Source organism: Ovis canadensis, chromosome 12, assembly GCF_042477335.2.
Source record: "Ovis canadensis isolate MfBH-ARS-UI-01 breed Bighorn chromosome 12, ARS-UI_OviCan_v2, whole genome shotgun sequence".
NCBI classification, from domain to species: Eukaryota; Metazoa; Chordata; class Mammalia; order Artiodactyla; family Bovidae; genus Ovis; species Ovis canadensis.
This window is the reverse complement of record NC_091256.1, coordinates 15,633,164-15,651,654: the sequence shown is the minus strand read 5'-3', so window position 1 is coordinate 15,651,654 and position 18,491 is coordinate 15,633,164. Positions and strand designations below refer to the sequence as shown.

General features: G+C 43.8%; 1 protein-coding gene and 1 pseudogene across 1 annotated transcript; both read right to left on the bottom strand.

The window, feature by feature from the left end:
* Positions 1-1,816: 1,816 nt before the first annotated feature.
* On the bottom strand, positions 1,817-5,717 carry LOC138416279 (integral membrane protein 2C pseudogene; annotated as a pseudogene).
* A 4,042-nt stretch (positions 5,718-9,759) lies between these two features.
* IL20 (interleukin 20) lies at positions 9,760-12,732 on the bottom strand. Its single transcript, XM_069544367.1, has 5 exons — positions 12,577-12,732; positions 12,225-12,290; positions 11,962-12,114; positions 11,224-11,298; positions 9,760-9,837 (listed from the first exon to the last, which is right to left on the bottom strand). The coding sequence occupies exons 1-5, from the start codon at positions 12,730-12,732 to the stop codon at positions 9,760-9,762; spliced, it is 528 nt and encodes a 175-aa protein (XP_069400468.1).
* Positions 12,733-18,491: the final 5,759 nt, after the last annotated feature.

The following is an 18,491-nucleotide window of genomic DNA, read 5'->3' as shown; positions in this document are numbered from 1 at the left end:
TCTTGAAAGATCATTCTATCTCCACTAAATTGCCTCTGCACTATTGTTGAAAATCAGACGTGTAGGTCTTTTTCTGGACTTTCCATTCTACACTCTATTCATAATCTATTTTTACACCAGAACCACATTCTCTTGATTGCCATAGCTTTATATGTCTTAAAATATAATATTAATCCTCCAATTTTGTTCTTTTTCAGTTATTTTGTTTGTTGCATTTTAATATGAATTTTAAAGTGAACTTGTCAGTTTCTACCTTTAAAAAAAGGCTACTGAAATTTTGATACTGATTGCATTGAATATATAGATCAATTTGGGGAGAATTAGCATCTTAATAATTATCAAGACGTAAGCATATGGTATATCTCTCCATTATTTATTTTTAAATATTTAAATATTTCTTTATTTGCTTGTGCCAGGTCTCTTAGTTGTGGCACAGGGAATCTTCGATCTTCCTTGCAGCATGTGGGATCCAGTGATCCATCCTAGGCATCCTGCACTGGGTATGTGGACCATCAGGGAAATTCCTCCATTATTTAGATAATCTTTCATTTCGCCAGCAATGATTTACAGTTTTCAGCATAGAGCTCTTTTACATCTTCTTTTTTTTCCCCAGAAGTCAAAGGTTTTCATTGTTCTACAAACACTTATGAAAAGAGACCTGATTGAGAAAATATACAAAACATTTAACAGTTTCATCTCCAGAGAGCACTGAAGTCTTGACAGGAGAAATGGGAGCCCTCCTCTTCAGGGCTCAGGACTGAGAATGGTTAATATGTGAAATGACCAGTAAAAATATGCAAAAGTGAGAGGGAAAAGGTAAATAACGCTGCATTGCTCAAAGCAGAGGGGGACAGAATTTTAGAACAAAGAGGAGGCTGGGTGCACAAGTACCAGATAGCTCTTCCTCTCCTTCCCCCAGGGATCTTCCAAAACAGCCCTGAGCTGGAAGGCAGGGAGCCCCAGCCCCTCAGCAGGACCTACACCCCGCTCCCTTCTCACTGCTCATCTAGCCCAGCTGCCAGTAGACAGGATGAAAAGAGAACTGCTCCACCCCAAGCTGTTCCTCTGTGACTGTGGCTTCGGGGATCTTCCTTGAGCTCCTGCCCTTCCTGCCCCGACTCCTTCCTTCTTTGGTTCCACTGGGAAATTGATTGTGCTTGACAGACTCATCCCACCCCCCAAACTCAGGCTCCCTCTGGTGGCTGAAGGCACTGTCATGAGTCCTGGAGAGATCCCCAGGACAACCACCGTCCCTGGGCTCTGGATGAGAGGGTGGGGGGCGCCATTTCTGGTCACATTCCCTCCCTCCATCCTCAGCTCAGGCCTGGGAGTCAGCACTGACGAGGAAGTGTTCGGCAAGGAGCCTTTCAGGACTCTCCCAGCTGTGCAGACATCCCTGAACCCACAGCCCCTCCCTACCCCAACACCCGGCCAGGCCTGGTCCTTCCGGCCAATCCTTCTCCTTTGGCTGCCAGTCAGGACCCCGGTCACCTGACCTCATGAGGGTCACAGAACCATCTTGGGGCGCCCCACCCACCCCCCCAGGCCTGAGAGGTCGGCAGAGATGGTGGCCTTGAGACATCACAGCTGCGGCACTGGGAGGTAAGCAGGGCTGGAGAGAAACAGGGACACACGTCCCATCTAGGGAAAGGTGTCCAAAGCACGAGCTAAGTGAGGGGAAGGCGAGCCAGGGAGCGGCCTCCAGAGAAAATGAGAGAGGGTCGGGGCGAGCCTGGGGGCGAGCCTGGAGGCCAGCCTGGAGGCCGGGGCGGGTTTCACACCACCCTCACCCTGGCGTCTCCGCACCCAGGAGCTCTCAAAATGGCGGGTGGCCGTTGCTGTTGTTGGCCCCCGTTTGTACTTCCGCTTCCGGGTGACCCAGCACCACTGCCGGTAGGTGTCTTTCCCGCTGCAAACAGGTGGGAGGCGAAGGAGGCGGAGGCCTCTTGTCGCTGACGTGCTCCGTGACCACCATCTCCTCCGGGGTGATGTGTGTCTGTGGGAGGTAGGTGCCCCTCTGCACTTCCTCACCAGGAACTCCCAGAAGTTGCGAGGGGGCAGCAGGTTGCTGGTGTTGAACAATGAAGTGGCTCCTGTCTAGGGAGAAAGTCATGATAGACAGTGAGCCCTTGCTGGAATCGTGGAGGATGTCCCCAAACCAGGGCACAAGCACGTTGATGCCCCCGCGGTTCCTCTCCTCCAGTTAGATCTTCCGTCCTCCTCCAGCTCCATGCGAGTGCGGACCTGTGAGGACAGGGAGGCCTCCTAGAAGACCCCCACAAGAGAAGAAATTGCCTCGGGCCAGCTGAATGAGAAAGAAGGATCTGTAGATGTGGACGGAAGCGAACACCAGGCCCATGAGCGGCAGGTCCATGCCCATGGACAGAGCCCCCACGTCTTGTAGGGATGGTGAGGGGCCCCTCCTCCCAAGGGCTTCTCAGCCAGGGTCAGGAGGATCTCAGCGCCCGGGGCGGACACCGGGGCGGAGACCAAGGCCGAAGCCTTGTCAGTCTTGCCGGCCTTGATGAGGGCCACCACGGGTTGGAAGCGGATCTTCACCACAGCTGCGTGGGCCGTGCGTCCGCCCTGCGCCCTCTGTTGGCAGCCACTCTCCTCTCAGCCCCTGTCTGTACCACAGCTCTCTGCAAGCAGGGGAAGTTTGGTCCCCTTCTACATCTTTTGTTCTTGAGTTATCCTCAAGGATTTCCTACTTTTTGATGCTATTGTAAATAGTATTTTTTTTAATTCAAGTTCCAATTGATTGTTGCTGGTATATGGAAATACAACTGATCTTACCTTGTTTCCTGCTATCAAACAAAACTTTCTTATTCTACTAGCTTGTTGTAAGTCCATTGGATATTTCTCCCTAGATGGGCCTGTCATCTATGCATAAAGGCTGACTTCATTTCCAATCTGGGTTATTTTTATTTCTTCTTTAACTGAATTGAGATGTAGTGGTCCTGGAAGTACAGGGACCTGAGCTTTAATGTCAACTCTGCCATAACTCTCTGTGTAACCTTAGGCAAGTCACTTTCCTCTCTGAACCCCGGCTACCCTATAAAGTGATCTGTAAGTCCTCTCCCACCTCTAATGTTCAAAGAATGTACTCTGAAAGGTATTAGCACTCTGGTTGTAATCCACAGCTTTCTGCCTCCAGGCCTCTGAGTCCTGCCGTCTTCCTGTTAAGCAACTGACTCATAGTGCTCCTGACAGCTGGGCTGAACCAGAGTGTCGCCTGCTCTCTCAATCTTCCAGTGAATAGGAGTGGCTCTATTAGTTCATTCTTTTACCAGTTGTTGTTCTGCTGCCTCCTGTTGGCAAGGCCCAATCTGCAGTGTGGCTTATCTATTTTCTAGCAAAAGCCAAAGCTGTTAATTCATGAAAAAATTGACTGAGGGCCACAAACATAGAAAAAGCAGTTTCTCTCTTTTTTTTTTTTTTTAACTTTTAAAGACACATTCCATTCGCCTGCTTTTTAATTTAGTCCTCATCAATAATGTAATTTTGTACTGTGCTGAGATAAGGTAGGCTTTTTTAACATAGTCCTGTCCTGCAGGAACTTAACAGTCCTGCAGGGGAATGGTCCATTCATTCTCCATCTGTATGGAAGAGAAACAGTCAGACAAAGTTACACTGGACCATGTTGGAGAAGACCTGAGTCCTTGAAAATAAGAAGTTGGGGCAATCCCAGGGCATGGTAGAAATGAAACGTTCAGCAGACTTTTTTATTCTTTGAGTTACCCTGCAGCTGGATCTCATTCCTAGCTTTAGAAGACACTCTGCCTTCTGAGCCAACCCCTCCATCAGAGGGAAGCCTTGTCCAGTTTCACTGACATCACCTGGATATTTCCAATCGATAGGTTTACCTCAAATTCTGAATCCAAAGCTGGTGACACAGGAGCCATACAAACCCCTTCCAATCATGAAGGCAGCAGCAGCTAGATCTGATCTTCTGAGCCAGATTTAGCACATCCAGTTTCTAGAATTCAGAATCATCTGTCCCAACTCTTTCATTTAATTTTGCAGTGTGGAATAAATGAAGACCAACCAAAAGAGAACAAGCAAAGCTATTTATTCAGAGCTTATTCTAGAAAGAGAGTCAGCCACCATGACATGTTTCAGCAGAGACTCTAAGAGTTGGACACAACTGAGCAACTGAACAACAGAAGCCTGCAGAAGTGGGAAATCGTTACAGGAGAAAACAAGAAACTTGTCAGGTGTGCCTTGACTAAAGGTTGTTGACATGAGGGGCCATCAGTAGGCTAACTAGAAGCAGAACATCCTATGTGATTGGTTAAGGACACATTATTTGGCTTTTTCTGGTTCATGCTAGGTTAGAAACAGGGACAAAAATTGAGGAAGTTGCCAGTTTTTAATCAAGTCCTGTTTGAATCCAATGGCTACAAGAGTTATAGTTTGCCTTCATGGGCTGGTTGCTAGAGATTGTGGTCTGAGTTCACATCAATCTAACTTACAGATAGCAGACCAGCTCTGTAGGCTGCTTACTGCAGATAATGGGTTGGTTTCCTGGGCTGGGTGTTGCAGACTGTGGATCAGAGGTCTACTTTTATACCTAGTCTAGCCATTGTCCATCTTTATATGCACTCTCTCAGAAGAAACTGAGGCCCAGAGAAGTAGAGTGGTTCTAAGACTCTTAATCCAAGGTCTAAGAGCTTAAAGTAATCAGAGCTGACAGGTCAATCCTATGATTTCCAAAGGAACTTATTCTGCTTATTGAGGAGACAATGTTCAGATGCCTAGAAAAATGAAGTTCCTAAAAGATATTATAGAGGTAAGTGGCACCAGGAAGTTAATAGCTTGGAAGGAAGGCTCGTCACTTTCCTCTCCAGGCAGAACCACAGCTACAGCCAGAACCTCTACTGATCAAGAGCTCTCTATGTACTGGGCATTCCAATCAGCTAGCAAAGCGAAGTGGTTAAATGCATGGTTCTCTAGGCTGCTGACTCTCTTCATAGTTTGCCTTCAGAAATATTTGCTGTGAACTTGAACGAGAGATTTTACCTTTAGTTTCCTCATCCATAAAATGGGAATAACAGCAGCACCTATCTCATCATGCTCTTGTGCGAATTAAATGGATGGACACCTGTAACACACTTAGAACAGTACCTGATACTTAAGATGTGCTTGTACAAGTTAGATATGACAATCTTGTTTATTCTTCACATCAACCCAGCCTGATAAGTGGTATAATCCTACTTTTCAGATAAAGAAACTAAGGCTAATACTAAGGGTAGCTATGTCACTTGTCCAAGACAGTGAATTTCTGAGTCAGTATTTTCACTCATATCTCTATGAAGCCCAAACTTATTATTCTTCACGACTGAGCTTCTGAACACAAGATGCCACTGTTGGGAAAGAAGTGGTATATAGAGTGGGAAGCCATATAGGGCTGTGGTATCAGGGTGTCTGTGTTCAACTCTTTGTTCTGCCCTTACACAAATTACTTATCACCTTTGAACACATTTTCACTTGCAAACTGGTAATAATAACCTATCTCACAGGTTTAAGGATTAAATAAGACAGTGTTTTAAGGATTAAATAAGATAATGTATGTGAAGTTTCCAGTACAGTGACTGGCACATAAGTACTTAATACATGACAGCAATGATTTTAATTGTTTAATTTTAATTTAATGAATTGAAAGCGACAATTGCAAACTATTCTTTAGAGTCTGTCCCTTAAAAGCCCACCTTCATGTCCCCAAACTGATTTGACTCTCCACTGCTGTATTCCCCATTGTTGGCACTGTGATAGGTCAAGCGGAGACCAGAAAAATAACTTAGAGGAGGAAATGGGTCCTGCAGGGGAGAGGAATAGACAGGTAAGGAGTGGTCACATGGTAACATGGAATTCCAAAAGACCAAGGCTTCCCATGGCCGAGACTTCCAGAAGAATCAGAAATGCTTCTCAGGAAACAAATGGAGGAGCTTCATCCTCAGCTCTGTAGGTCAACCTGAGACATGCCCATCCGAAAGACTCAAACTTGGCAGGTAAAACTAGCCTCCTCTTTGCCATCAAGTATCTCTTGGAGGTCGTAGTGTTAGTCACTCAGTTATGTCCAACTGTTTGGAGCCCACCAGGCTCCTCCATCCATGGGATTCTCCAGGCAGGAATACTGGAGTGGTTTGCAATTTCCTTCTCCAAGGGATCTTCCTGACCCAGGAATTGAACCTGGGTCTCCAACACTGCAGGCAGACTCTGCCATCTGAGCTACGAGGGAAGCCCTCTCTTGGAGATATTGGTTCTCATTTTACACTGAGCTCAGTGAAGTCTCCTTCTCAACTATTCCTTGAGAGCCGAAGCTGAGTTGTTTGTCAGACTGGTCAGGGAAACCAGGGAAGGGGCAACAAGAAATTCTGATAGGAGAAGGGTGATCATAATGAGGAAAATAAAAGCAGAAAATGCCCTGTTTTAAAGGAATGTAAAGAACCATTTCTTCCATCACCCTGAAACATTGATGTTATCAACTTGCTTTCCAGAAGAAGAAATTAAATTCCGAGAAGGTTAAGTTTTACAGCCCAAACCACTCAGATACTGAAAGGTGAATCATGATTTGAATCCGATAAAAAAAGATGTAGAAAAAACATACCTAAATATTTCAGACTTATTATCTGTGGGTGATAAGATTATGAGTGATTTTAATTTTCTTTTCTATACGTCTTTGTATTTTCCTAATTTTCTCCACTGGGTAGTTGTCACTTAATAATGAGAAAAAATAAAGTTCTTTAAGTTTCATCAGGGCCTGGGATAAGGGCTGGGAGCAGAGACAGCAAAGAAAGCTCACTACAGAAGCATTAGTCTGCTATTTCTGAAGCTGGGCAAGGTAAACTGCTAAGCTGAGATGCAGCTCAGAATGAGCTGGAGAGGGAGGAGGCAAGCAGCCCAGGCCAGAGTTTTGGCTCCTTCGAGCCCAGGGAAGCTCAGCATGAAAGGGGCCTGGACCGAGAACACAAACTTAGTAGTTGGTTCCAAACACAAAGACTTGATCCAAGAACAACCTAGACTGTGGGGCTGGCCAGAATCCAAAATGGAAGGGCCTTCAAAGAGGGCACACGCAGCTCCCTAGGCAGGACACTTTGCACCTATGTGTTCTTAACCCTTATAATAGAACCTCCTGCCTATTGTAATTTGTGTTGCAATTAAGACCTCTGACACAAAAGTATGAGAGCCTGAAATGAAGGAGAAAGCAGGGGCACAGAGAAGACTGCTCAGTGCTAGGGAGGAAGAAGCAGGGAGGGCTGATGCCCCTCATCCCCACACAGCCCCTTCGTGTGGAGGAATCAGAGCTGTGGGTGAATTAGGAGACAGAATTGGGGGTGCATTTGGCAGTGGAGAGAAGCCCTAGGTTCCCACAGGCAACTTCCTGCCCCAAAGGAGTAAGAGGTCCCTAGGTCATATGAGACTCAAGCTCATCCCTTTAGAAACCCATCCCACTCAAGCTCAATTCCAGTGGAAACCATTGTTTCCACTCCTGAAGCATTCTCAAGCTCCAAGCAGATATTATACAAAGAAAACTTTATTTGTAAAAAATATCCTGGCCACATAGGTTTCCATAGCTGGAAGACACAAGTCTGGGGTCTAGGAGTTGAATGGAGTGGTCAGTAATTTTAACACAAGCCTGTAACTTTACATCAAAATTCCTTCTTCCACAACCCACACTTAGTAGCCATTAGTTCAGTTTTAAATATGTCACAGAACACTGGTGGTCAGTAAACATGTCCTTAATTTAATAAAATTCTAGCCACTCCTCTAGAATTTAGAGAGTTTGTTCACTCTATGAAAAACCTGCTCTAGTCAGCTTATAAATATAATCTCTGAATTGTTTTTTAAAAGTCTCATTTTTAAATATAAAAATAAATAAGTTAAATAGAAAAAATAAATAAATACATTAATAAATACAACCAACAGTAGAAAAGATCTTACTAAAATCTTATAAAACCATGATCCAGATTAAGAGTTCAGTTCTGTTTAGTCACTCTGACTAAACAGTCCCGTCCGACTCTCTGCGAGCCCATGGACTGCAGCACGCCAGGCTTCCCTGTCCATCATCGACTCCCTGAGCTTGCTCAAACTCATGTCCATCAAGCCAGTGATGCCATCCAGCCATCTCATTCTCTGCCATCCCCTTCTCCTTCCTGCCTTCAATCTTTCCCAGCATCAGGGTCTTTTCCAATGAGTCAGTTCTTCCCATCAGGTGGCCAAAGTACTGGAGTTTCAGCTTCAGGATCAGTCCTTCCAGTGAGTATTCAGAACTGATTTATTACTATATATTCCTTATCTATCCCTTTGGAATAGACTGATTGCATCTCCTTGCAGTCCAAAGGACTCTCAAAAGTCTTCTCCAACACCACGGTTCAAAAGCATCAATTCTTCAGTGCTCAGCTTTCTTAATAGTCCAACTCTCACATCCATACATGACTACTGGAAAAGCCATAGCTTTGACTATGTAGACCTTTGTTGGCAAAGTAATGTCTCTGCTTTTTAATATGCTGTCTAGGTTGGTCATAGCTTTTCTTCCAAGGAGTAAGTGTCTTTTAATTTCAAGGCTGCAGTCACCATCTGCAGTGATTTTGCTAAGTCGCTTCAGTCATGTCTGACTCTGTGCAACCCCATAGATGGCAGCCCACCAGGCTCTGCCATCCCTGGGATTCTCCAGGCAAGAACACTGGAGTGGGTTGCCATTTCCTTCTCCAATGCATGAAAGTGAAAAGTGAGAGGGAAGTCGCTCAGTCGTGTCCCACTCTTAGCGACCCCATGGACAGCAGCCCACCAGGCTTCTCCGTCCTTGGGATTTTCCAGGCAAGGGTACTGGAGCAGGGTGCCATTGCAGTGGTTTTGGAGCCCCAGAACTAAAGTCTCTTGCTGTTTCCATTGTTTCCCATCTATTTGCCATGAAGTGATGGCACTGGATGCCGTGATCTTAGTTTTCTGAATGTTGAATTTTAAGCCAATGTTTTCACTCCTTTCACTTTCATCAAGAGGCCCTTTAGTTCTTCTTCACTTTCTGCCATAAGAGTGGTGTCATCTGCATATCTGAGGTTATTGGTATTTCTCCCAACAATCTTGATTCCAGCTTGTGGTTCAGCCAGCCTGACATTTCACATGATAAACTCTGCAAATAAGTTAAATAAACAGGATGACAATATACAACCTTGACATACTTCTTTCCTATTTGGAACCAGTCTGTTGTTCCATGTCCAGTTCTAACTGTTGCTTCTTGGCCTGCATACAGATTTCTCAGGAGGCAGGTCAGGTGGTCTGGTATTCCCATCTCTTTAAGAATTTTCCACAGTTTGTTGTGATCCACAGGGTCAAAGGCTTTAGCGTAGTCAATAAAGCAGTAGTAGATGTTTCTCTGAAACTCTCTTGCTTTTTCGATGATCCAGAGGATGTTGACAATTTGATATATGGTTCCTCTGCCTTTCCTAAATCCAGCTTGAACATCTGGAAGTTCTTGGTTCATGTACTGTTGAAGACTGGCTTGGAGAATTTTGAGCATTACTTTGCTAACCTGTGAGATGAATGCAATTGTGCAGTAGTTTGAACATTCTCTGGCATTGTGTTTCTTTAATTAAGAGTAGAAACACTAATAGCCACAATAAGGAAACAAATAATAAATAAATAATGGACATGGTGACCAGCACTAAATTACACAACAAACAGACAGCGGTTCGGGGTCATACTTCCATGAGTCCTGAGGGCTGAGCCCAGAATACTCTCAGCAGCATCACTTTCATCCTAGTCCACCTCTTCCATCCATCGCAAGAGAATGTCTAGCTCCCCCAAAGCCTTCACCACTGCTGCCTGAGGCGGAAGCTGGAAGACACAAAGTAAAGAGGTGAGCAACTCATAAAGAGACAACGTGGGCTCCAAGTTTAATCCTCTCCTTTCACTGGTAGGTCTGTCAGGGATTATAAATGGAGCATATTTTCAAAATGAAGAGTTTGAAAGACATTATGGAACCTCAAGATCTCACAAGAGGGAAAATCAGGGAGTCTAGTCACACTCGCAGAGAAGGCAATGGCAACCCATTCCAGTACCCTTGCCTGGAAAATGCCATGGACCGCAGAGCCTGTCTATGGGGGTCGCTAAAAGTCGGACACGACTGAAGCGACTTAGCAGCAGCAGCAGCAGTCACACTAGTCTTACATAGGAAAACTAAGGCCCAGAAGAGTAGCAGAATTGGGACTACAACCCAAGCTTCTTGAAACACAGAGAGTAAAGCTGCTTTTAAAAGAAAGATATGTGTTTCTGTGTGTGTGTGTGTGTTTGTGTGTGTGTGTGTGTGTTTGTGTGTTTAGGGATTGCCTACTGTGCATCCTCCCACTGAACAAATATTTACTGTGCTAAGCACTGGACTGGCTAGGGATTCAGGGATAAATGACACCATCACTACCCACAGGGAATTTACAGTCATGTAAAGGAGACAAGCAGAAGCAGGCAATTAAAATGCCGTGTGGTGAATAACTGCCGGGGTCCCCTCAGGACAACAGAGAGGTACTTAAGTCTCAGAGAAGTAGCCAGTGCCTTCCCGGAAGTGATGCCTAGGCTGCGTCTTAAAGGATGAGCAGAGCGTGCAGCAAGCAAACTCCAGTCTTCCTGACAGAGGTGCGAAGGCTTTGAGGTGAGAAAGAGCATGGCAAAGGCATGTGTGAAATGGCGAATGCCTGGTTTTGAAGGTATGTATATGTGTGTGAAGGCTTCCCCGGTGGCCCGGCAGTAAAGATTCTGCCTGCAATGCAGGAGACACAGGAGATGAGGGTTCCATCCCTGGGTCAGGAAGACCCCCTGGAGGAGGGCTTGGCAACCCACTCAGGTATTCTTGCCTGGAGAATCCCATGGACAGAGGAGCCTGGTGAGCTGCAGTCCACAGGGTTGCAATGAGTCAGACACGACTGAAGCGACTTAGCGTGCACACGTATGTGTGTGAATGTGGAAAACTAATGCCTCTTATCTGTGCAACTGGAAGGTCCAGGTGTCTCGGGTGACTTGATGGAATCACAGCTATTCCTTCTGGATTCCCAGAGTGTCTTCCAGAAACAGCACCCTTCTAAAGCCTGCAGATGGATAGTCTACATGCGCTCAGAGGGCCACTAACCTGAGGGCTATAGGATTTCTTTGAGTATGAATATCCATCCCACCCATCTATGATCTCAGTTCTAAAAACACACTCATCCCAACCAAGGCCAAAATTGCATATACCTCTTCGAAATGACTCAGAATCTGGCTGTATTTCTCCTTTGCTTCTTCCCCACAAGGGCATGACATATGGGCATGCTGAAAAGAATACCAAAGAATGAGAGATGTTATTAAAGATTGCAATTTTCTGCCATTCACATGAAGTAGGTAGGAGTTCTGCTCTTTCCACCTGTAGAAATCTTTTCATATCTCTTTATTTGGGATCACTAAAGTGTACATCAGCTAGAAAAGGAAGCCAGCATTTTAGGCTCAAATATAGAGCTCATTGTTTCTATTCAGAAACAGGCAGCGTTGAAGGAGTTTGTGAGCGCCATATCCCTTCCAGCCTGCACCCCTGTTCTAATCTAGTTCCCTCCCAGAGAGCATCATGGGAAGAGCAAATTGGATTCTGAGGTCCTATCTTGAGATTGAATCTGGTGGTCTGCTAATTAGCTGCCTGGACTCAGGATGCCCTGAAACATCATAGGATAACTCACAGAAGAACCATAATTTCATTCACATATAGTGATGATTATCAGTGACATCAAAGAGCCAGCACTTTATAGTTCTTTAGACATTTTGCATAGAACATGTATCCAAAAGTCAATATAACTGAGTTCTTATTACCTAGTCACATAGCTCAACACAGATTATTTTAGAACTCTCGAACTCAGTTTTTCCATCCATTAAATGGGTCTAAGATGAGCCTGATTGCTAAGTTATGTGCTGAGGTGGATCCTTTTACCCAAGACCCATACTCACACAGAGCCGGAGGTCCTTCTTGATGGTGAGAAGAGAGTTGGCAAGACGGCTGACCTTCCGAAAGATATGGTGGTCAGGGGGTTGATAGTTTTTGAATACCCTGTCCAGGTAAAGTCTCAGTATATGATGGAGGAGGCAGCACTGATCTGCAGGCTACAAAGAAGACTGGTGTGTTGGTAAGGGCAGGGTGTCCAGGGACAAGGTCAATGAAGATGTCCCCAACTCATACTTCCTCCCAGAATTCATATGGACCAAACACATACCTTTGTGCCTTGCAAAAACTGAGTCTTCCTCAAGATTCTGATGTCAATGATTTCATCTTTTGCTTGCTAAACAGAAAAGGGCAAGGTAAGAAAGTACAAGTCAGTGACTCCCGCCAGGATCCTAGACATCAAGATCTCCCATCCACTCCATGCCATGGCCCAGTGGGCAGAGTCCCTCTCCAAAAACACTTTTACATTATGAACTGTAGATATTTCCTGGGAACATATCCTCCTGGTAAGGAGCCCCCAACCTGCTTCTTTTCGTAACCACCCTGCTGGAGGACAGATAAAAACAAGTAGAAAAGTGGGGAGGCAGTCGCAAGATGAAGGGTAGGGTGCCTCCCTCACATACCACACTGTCCCGAATCTCTGAAAATCCACTTCGAATTCCCTGAAGATTAGTGGTGATCACACAGCTTCCCAAATGCAGTGTTTTCAGCCCAGCAGAAGGTGTCCAGAAGAGATAAAACACAGAAAGAAGGCAGAGGGGAAGACCAGAACCTCTCATCTTGTGCCAGAATCTGGAGACCACAGGAGCTAAGAATTCAAAGGGAAGAGCGTGACTTACCGATTTCCCCATCCCATCCCTTAATAAGCCAATGCCACCACTAAGGACTTCTCTCTCCTATCCCCCATGCCCCTTGAGAAACTTAATAGCTTCATCTGACTTCAGATGGTCTGGCCCATTCATTCAACTTACTAAGACTGTGAGCCTCCCAGAAGAGACGCCTTCAGGTGCCTGTTCAGAGCCTGCTTATGGGTTGGTGCTACAGGTCCTGGTTCCTTTATTTTGTTCCCCTCCCAGCCCCATCGTCATCGCCCAGCAGGTAAAGCCTGGGGCAGCAGGCACTTTCAGTGAGTAGACATAGGATGACATCTCAGGGATAATGTCAAAACTTGTTTTGGCGAATTGACGTATATAGTCTTCATTTCCAGAATGCCAGTGTAACTCACCCTTCTCCTCCCCTTAGATCTACAGAGGAACTGGGGGAAAACAACCACATAGAAGCTGTTGCTGAGCCACCAAAAGCATTTGAGGGAAATTGTCTGGAGTGTTATGGCCGTCCTCAGGGCAGAGAAATTTAGCTCTACTGGACATTTATCTGAGATCAAGTTGATTGTTTCGGGATGGTAGATTTATTTCAGCCTAGAAGCCAGGTAGAAAGTCAATGATTTCATAATAATCCCACCAGGGAAAGACAAGTTCTGATGGGCAATCAGCCTAATTCCACCTAACACATCTCCACCCTCCCAGGGTGGCTGGACTCCACTGTGCCCTCTGTAGGAAGACTGTAGTCAGGCACACCTGGGGCTAATCCAAGAGTATAAGCTTTCCTAACCTTGTAACTCAGGTTCAAGATCAAGAAAGCGTTCCCAAGAGAAAGAGGGAAAAGGCGGCAAGGAACTCATTTCTTCTTGGGGTGAAGCTTGCTCTGGGCATTTACTTGCTGAGTGTTAAGATAAAATAATAATGGGCTGAGATTAGGAAGAGGAGAGTGAAGCACTCATCTCAGGCACAAAACTTGAGGGGGCAAAAGTCTCTTTGATCAAGATACAGAATGTTTTAATGCAGTAGCAAAATTAATGAAAAAAAATCCATGGTGAACAAAGATCGACAATTTAAATAAAGACAGAATCTGACAGTGCCATGCCGAGCCATGTTGGAATCCAGGACAACAGGGGAAATGAGTACTAATACCTGTCTGTGCCGTGCTTCGTCTCAGGCACGTCTGACTCTTTGCAACCCGATGGACTGTAGCTCACTAGGCTCCTCTGTCCATGGGGATTCTCCAGGCAAGAATACTGGAGTGGGTTGCCATGCCCTCCTCCAGGGCATCTTTCCAACCCAGGGATCAAACCAAGGCCTCCTGCGTCACAGGCAGATTCTTTACTGACGGAGCCACCAGTGAAGCTCAAGAATACTGGAGGAGGTATAGCCTACCCCATCTCCAGGGGATCTTCCCGACCCAGGAACTGAACTGGGGTCTCCTGCATTGCAGATGAATTCTTTACCAGCTGAGCTAAACAGGGAAGCACTCATATCTATCTATATATGATCTATCGAGCCATTTATATATGTTTATCATCCATCTATATCTATCTATGTATCTATATCTGTAAATATGTTTCTGTGTATCAATGGTGATTAATTTTTCCCAGAAATATATGATGAAAATATCAGTGATGAGTTTCTTCCCTTAAAATCAGAAAAGTAAAATTATAATAAATTGTGTTTGGGACATAAATAACATATTTAAGCTTAAAAATAATGTGAGTTGTAATACAATTACTTTTCAAATTTTCAATAATTTTCCACTACCTTAATATCTTGAAAAAATAACATACACAAAATAATAAAAGTATATGTTTAGGGATGTACATCTTTCCCCTTTACATTAGGCTCCAGTGTGGCTTGGCACAGCACTAATAATCATTACTGCTTACTGATATTCTCCTATTTGCCAAGCAATAGGCTTGGTATAATTTACGTCACATTCACTTGGGATACTGCCACATACAGGAAAAGGGGATAAACTAAACCCCAAAGTATCAACGAGAACTCTGGGTTAGAAACAGTCCAAATGTGTGCTCTACAAATCTCCATCAATGTAGGTTATCCCAGTTTTCCCAAGACTGAGGGGCGTCCAGGACATCGGGCTTTCACTGGAAATGTCACAGGCAAATCTGGGAGTTACTCCCTCTCCATCTATGTGACCTTGGACTAGTTAACTCACCTCTTTGAGTTTTCTTTTCTTAGCCCCCCAAATAGTGATAATTCAATTTACCTCAGAAATTTGTTTAGACATTTAAACAAATGATGCATGATTTGTGGACATAGCACCTAGTGAGTGATCAATTCTTTTCAAAAAGATTTGAACCAAATCATTCAAATAGAGAATGATGTTAGTTGCCTTGAACATAGTAGGTGTGTGGTAAATATATATTCAATTCAACAATTTGATCAGCATGTATTAAGTACCCACTATCTTGAATGTCATACTAGATACTGGAGTACGAAGATAAACGTGACAACTCTTTATCCTCCAGGATATTTTGTCCTAATGAAAAGGACTCCTTTAGACATGGCCCTGGACACACCTGGGTAGATGATTGGGAGAACTGGACTTACCTCCGGAACCATGTGAATTGTGTAGAGAGAGGGCGCTCTCTTACCGGAGTTCAGGAAGGGCTGCTGTCTGCAATCTCCTAGGAGTCTGTCTCAAACTAAGAGGCTTCCGATTCTGTATCTGTAAGTCACATGAAGGAAGTCAGCTCCAGCAGGTGAGGGCTAAAACTCCCTTGGAATTTCTCTGGTGACACTGTACTTCCTCCCAGCCTGAGGCAGTTTAATTGCAGGCTGGATTACCTCAACACCTTCCTCCAAGAAGAAGCACTTCTTGGGGATTACTTGTTATAGTTATTAGTTAAAGGAAACCTCTTTCTGGTTGCCTCCCAAAAGGAAGGTAAAATGGTAATCAGGACAGAAAAGATACCTGAATTACAGAACTGAAAGAGAATTCCAAGAGGTGCTTTCCCCTCCTCTACACCCAGGCGCCCTAACCAGGTTGCTCCCTAACCCAAACACCGTAGACTCACTCCCCTATTTTCTGTTGCCCTTGCTTTTCCCACCACTTCTCTTCAAAAATGGCTACCCTATTTTCCCTCCATTCATCACTGAAGAGTGGCCCCCAATGCTTTATTCCTAAACTACTTTGGCCCAAAGCCATCTCTCTCTTCTCTGATTTCCAATAGCAGATTTTTCTTTGGCATGTGAGAATCTAATGTTGCCCTCTGTGACAAGGACTAATCCATCAGGCAGGACCACACCTCTAGGCAAAATTAAATTAAGGCACCTGAGATTAACCCTCCAACAATGCTTTGAAAACTCTCAAAATGGTAGAAAGTATAATGTATTCCTTTGTAACTTTTTTTCCTATTCAATATCTAAGACTCTGAAATACTGTATTTGAGTCCAGAGATTCCATAGTTAACAGGAAGACTGGCATGTTGTTTTGTCTTTCTGGATTTCAGTTTGTAAAATGGGAGCAATAGAATAGATAATGTATAAGACCTTTTCCAATTCTGACATTCAATGTCACTATGATGCTTGGCTCATCTATCTTTGATCAGAACACTCCTTTTAATGTCTTCCTAAAGTTCTTTGAAAATGGAGACTATAACTTTTCATTATAAGGCTTGATAAATGTTGAAAACATGTGTGAATATCTAAATATCTCTTGAGTTTATGCCTGTTTTTCCATCCTTGTTGCTAAGTAAACAATTTCTCATCCATAACTGTGATTGAAGTAAAATTGAGAAACATGGTCTAACAAGACATTCAGTAAATATAAGCTGTCCTCCCATCAGTCAATTCCTTTTCATTAACCATGAAGAACCCAACTGTTTTGTTCTAAGTTACCTGTAATGATTAAGTCAACTTAGTTATTCACGTGCAATCTCAACTGACTTTAATAATGAAGTCTGTCCTTTTCCTATATCAGAATATGTTATTCTTTTAAAAATCTAATGAATAGATCCCATTCTGCACTCTGCACAAACACCAATTCAATTTACCTGCTATTAAAAAAAAACTTCCTCTGCCTCACCCTAACCTTTTTCTCAGTCTACACCACCACTTACCAAGGCAAAATGTATCCCTTCTTCCCACCTGCGGAGCTTACCTTTGTTTTGTATAGCTCTTTTGTAGTTAGCACAGTGAATTCACTTTTTTGGTTATATATTTGTATCTCCCACTAGCTTGAGAGCACCTTGTTCAACTTCATGGTCCCAATACCCAGTGGTTCCTGGAAAGCGCTCAGCAAAGGTGCCTATTGTATAGCCCAAGGAACTTGGTGACTATTGAATTAACACATTGATTTCAAGTTTTTCCTTCTTTATTCTGTAGCCTAAAACCACAGGATCTCAGGCTTAGCTGAACCTGAAAATGGAGACTTACAAATTAATCAGTAATTACCAAAGAGCCTAAAATTAGACTGAGAGAGGAGGATGAGGACACAAGAATGAAAAATGAGCTAGTTGGAGGGTCGAAGCAAAATTAGTTATGTGAAGGAGTTGGGACTTTATCCAAAAGCAAGGTGTTACGAGGGCTTTCAGCAAGGAGCAATTCAATTAGAGAGACACTGGAAAATCGCCTTCAGGGAGGAACTGGAGGCAAGGAATGCAGCCATTGAAGTGCTCCCAGAGAGATTTTAGTGTGGCTTCAACCAGTAGCAGCAGCACAGAGAGATGTGGATGGACTTGAGGGAATTTGAATACTTTTTTTTTTAAATTTGGAGGCTGATTAAATGTATAGTTTAGGGCACGGGGGAGTCAAGGATAGTAAAAATTGGGCTAGGCTGAATCATAGGCAATTTCCATCTGTGTAGGTCAAGATGGTCTGATATTACAAATGAACTTATCTATGAAACTAAAACAGACTCACAGAGAGAACAGACTTGCTTGTCAAGGGGGGAAGAGGGAATATACTGAATCGCTTTGCTGTATACCAGAAACCAACACAACATTGTGAACCAACTATATGGCAATAAAAAAAAATTAAAAATAAAAAAAGACTGGTCTGATATGGGCCTTGTCAAATGATTCGATCAAATAATTATTATTATAATGATAATATATATAAAGTATCCTAAGCCTAGTACCTGGACTGACATATTAAGTACTGTAGACATTATAATCATAGTATATAATATGTAGTATGTATAAACTAATACATGTAAACTGAGTCTCATGTAATTCTCATAAAATTCCATTAAAAGAAATATAAGCTTTTTGAGGGTAAGAATTTTGTCTGCCTTGTCGACTGCTGTATTACAAATGCCTAGAATAGGTCCCAGTTCATAGTAAGCATTTAATAAATGTGGGTTGAATAAATTATTATCTCTTTGAGGTAGGTCTTATAACTCAACTTTCTGAGGAAGAAACTTAAGCTTAGAAGTTAAGTGGTTTTCCCAAGTTCCCCCAGCCAGTAAATGGCAGGACTTACTCAAAAAGCATCTTTTTCTACTGTTATTACTGATGTGAGGATACTAAGGCCCAGGGAGTCAACATGGAGATGAAGGAGACAGCTGGTGACAGGATGGAGACATTGACCTAGTTGGAATTTATTACTCTTTGCATTAAATTGTGTGTTCTTAGGGACAAGGGGCTCCAGAAAAGTGGTGGGAACGTGTCAGGGGGCAGGATCCCCAGTCCTACTTCTGGCCCCGTGTACAAGGAAGAGACCTGACACGATGTCCAGTTGGAAGA

Excerpts from the sequence above, each read along its gene's own strand:
- IL20 (XM_069544367.1), bottom strand. The coding sequence starts at position 12,732 with ATGAGAGGTTCTGGTCTTCCCCTCTGCCTTCTTTCTGTGTTTTATCTC. Across the intron at positions 12,115-12,224 it reads AGTTTTTGCAAGGCACAAAG|CCTGCAGATCAGTGCTGCCT; the intron begins GTATGTGTTTGG and ends TCTTCTTTGTAG. Across the intron at positions 11,299-11,961 it reads AGAAGGACCTCCGGCTCTGT|CATGCCCATATGTCATGCCC; the intron begins GTGAGTATGGGT and ends TATTCTTTTCAG.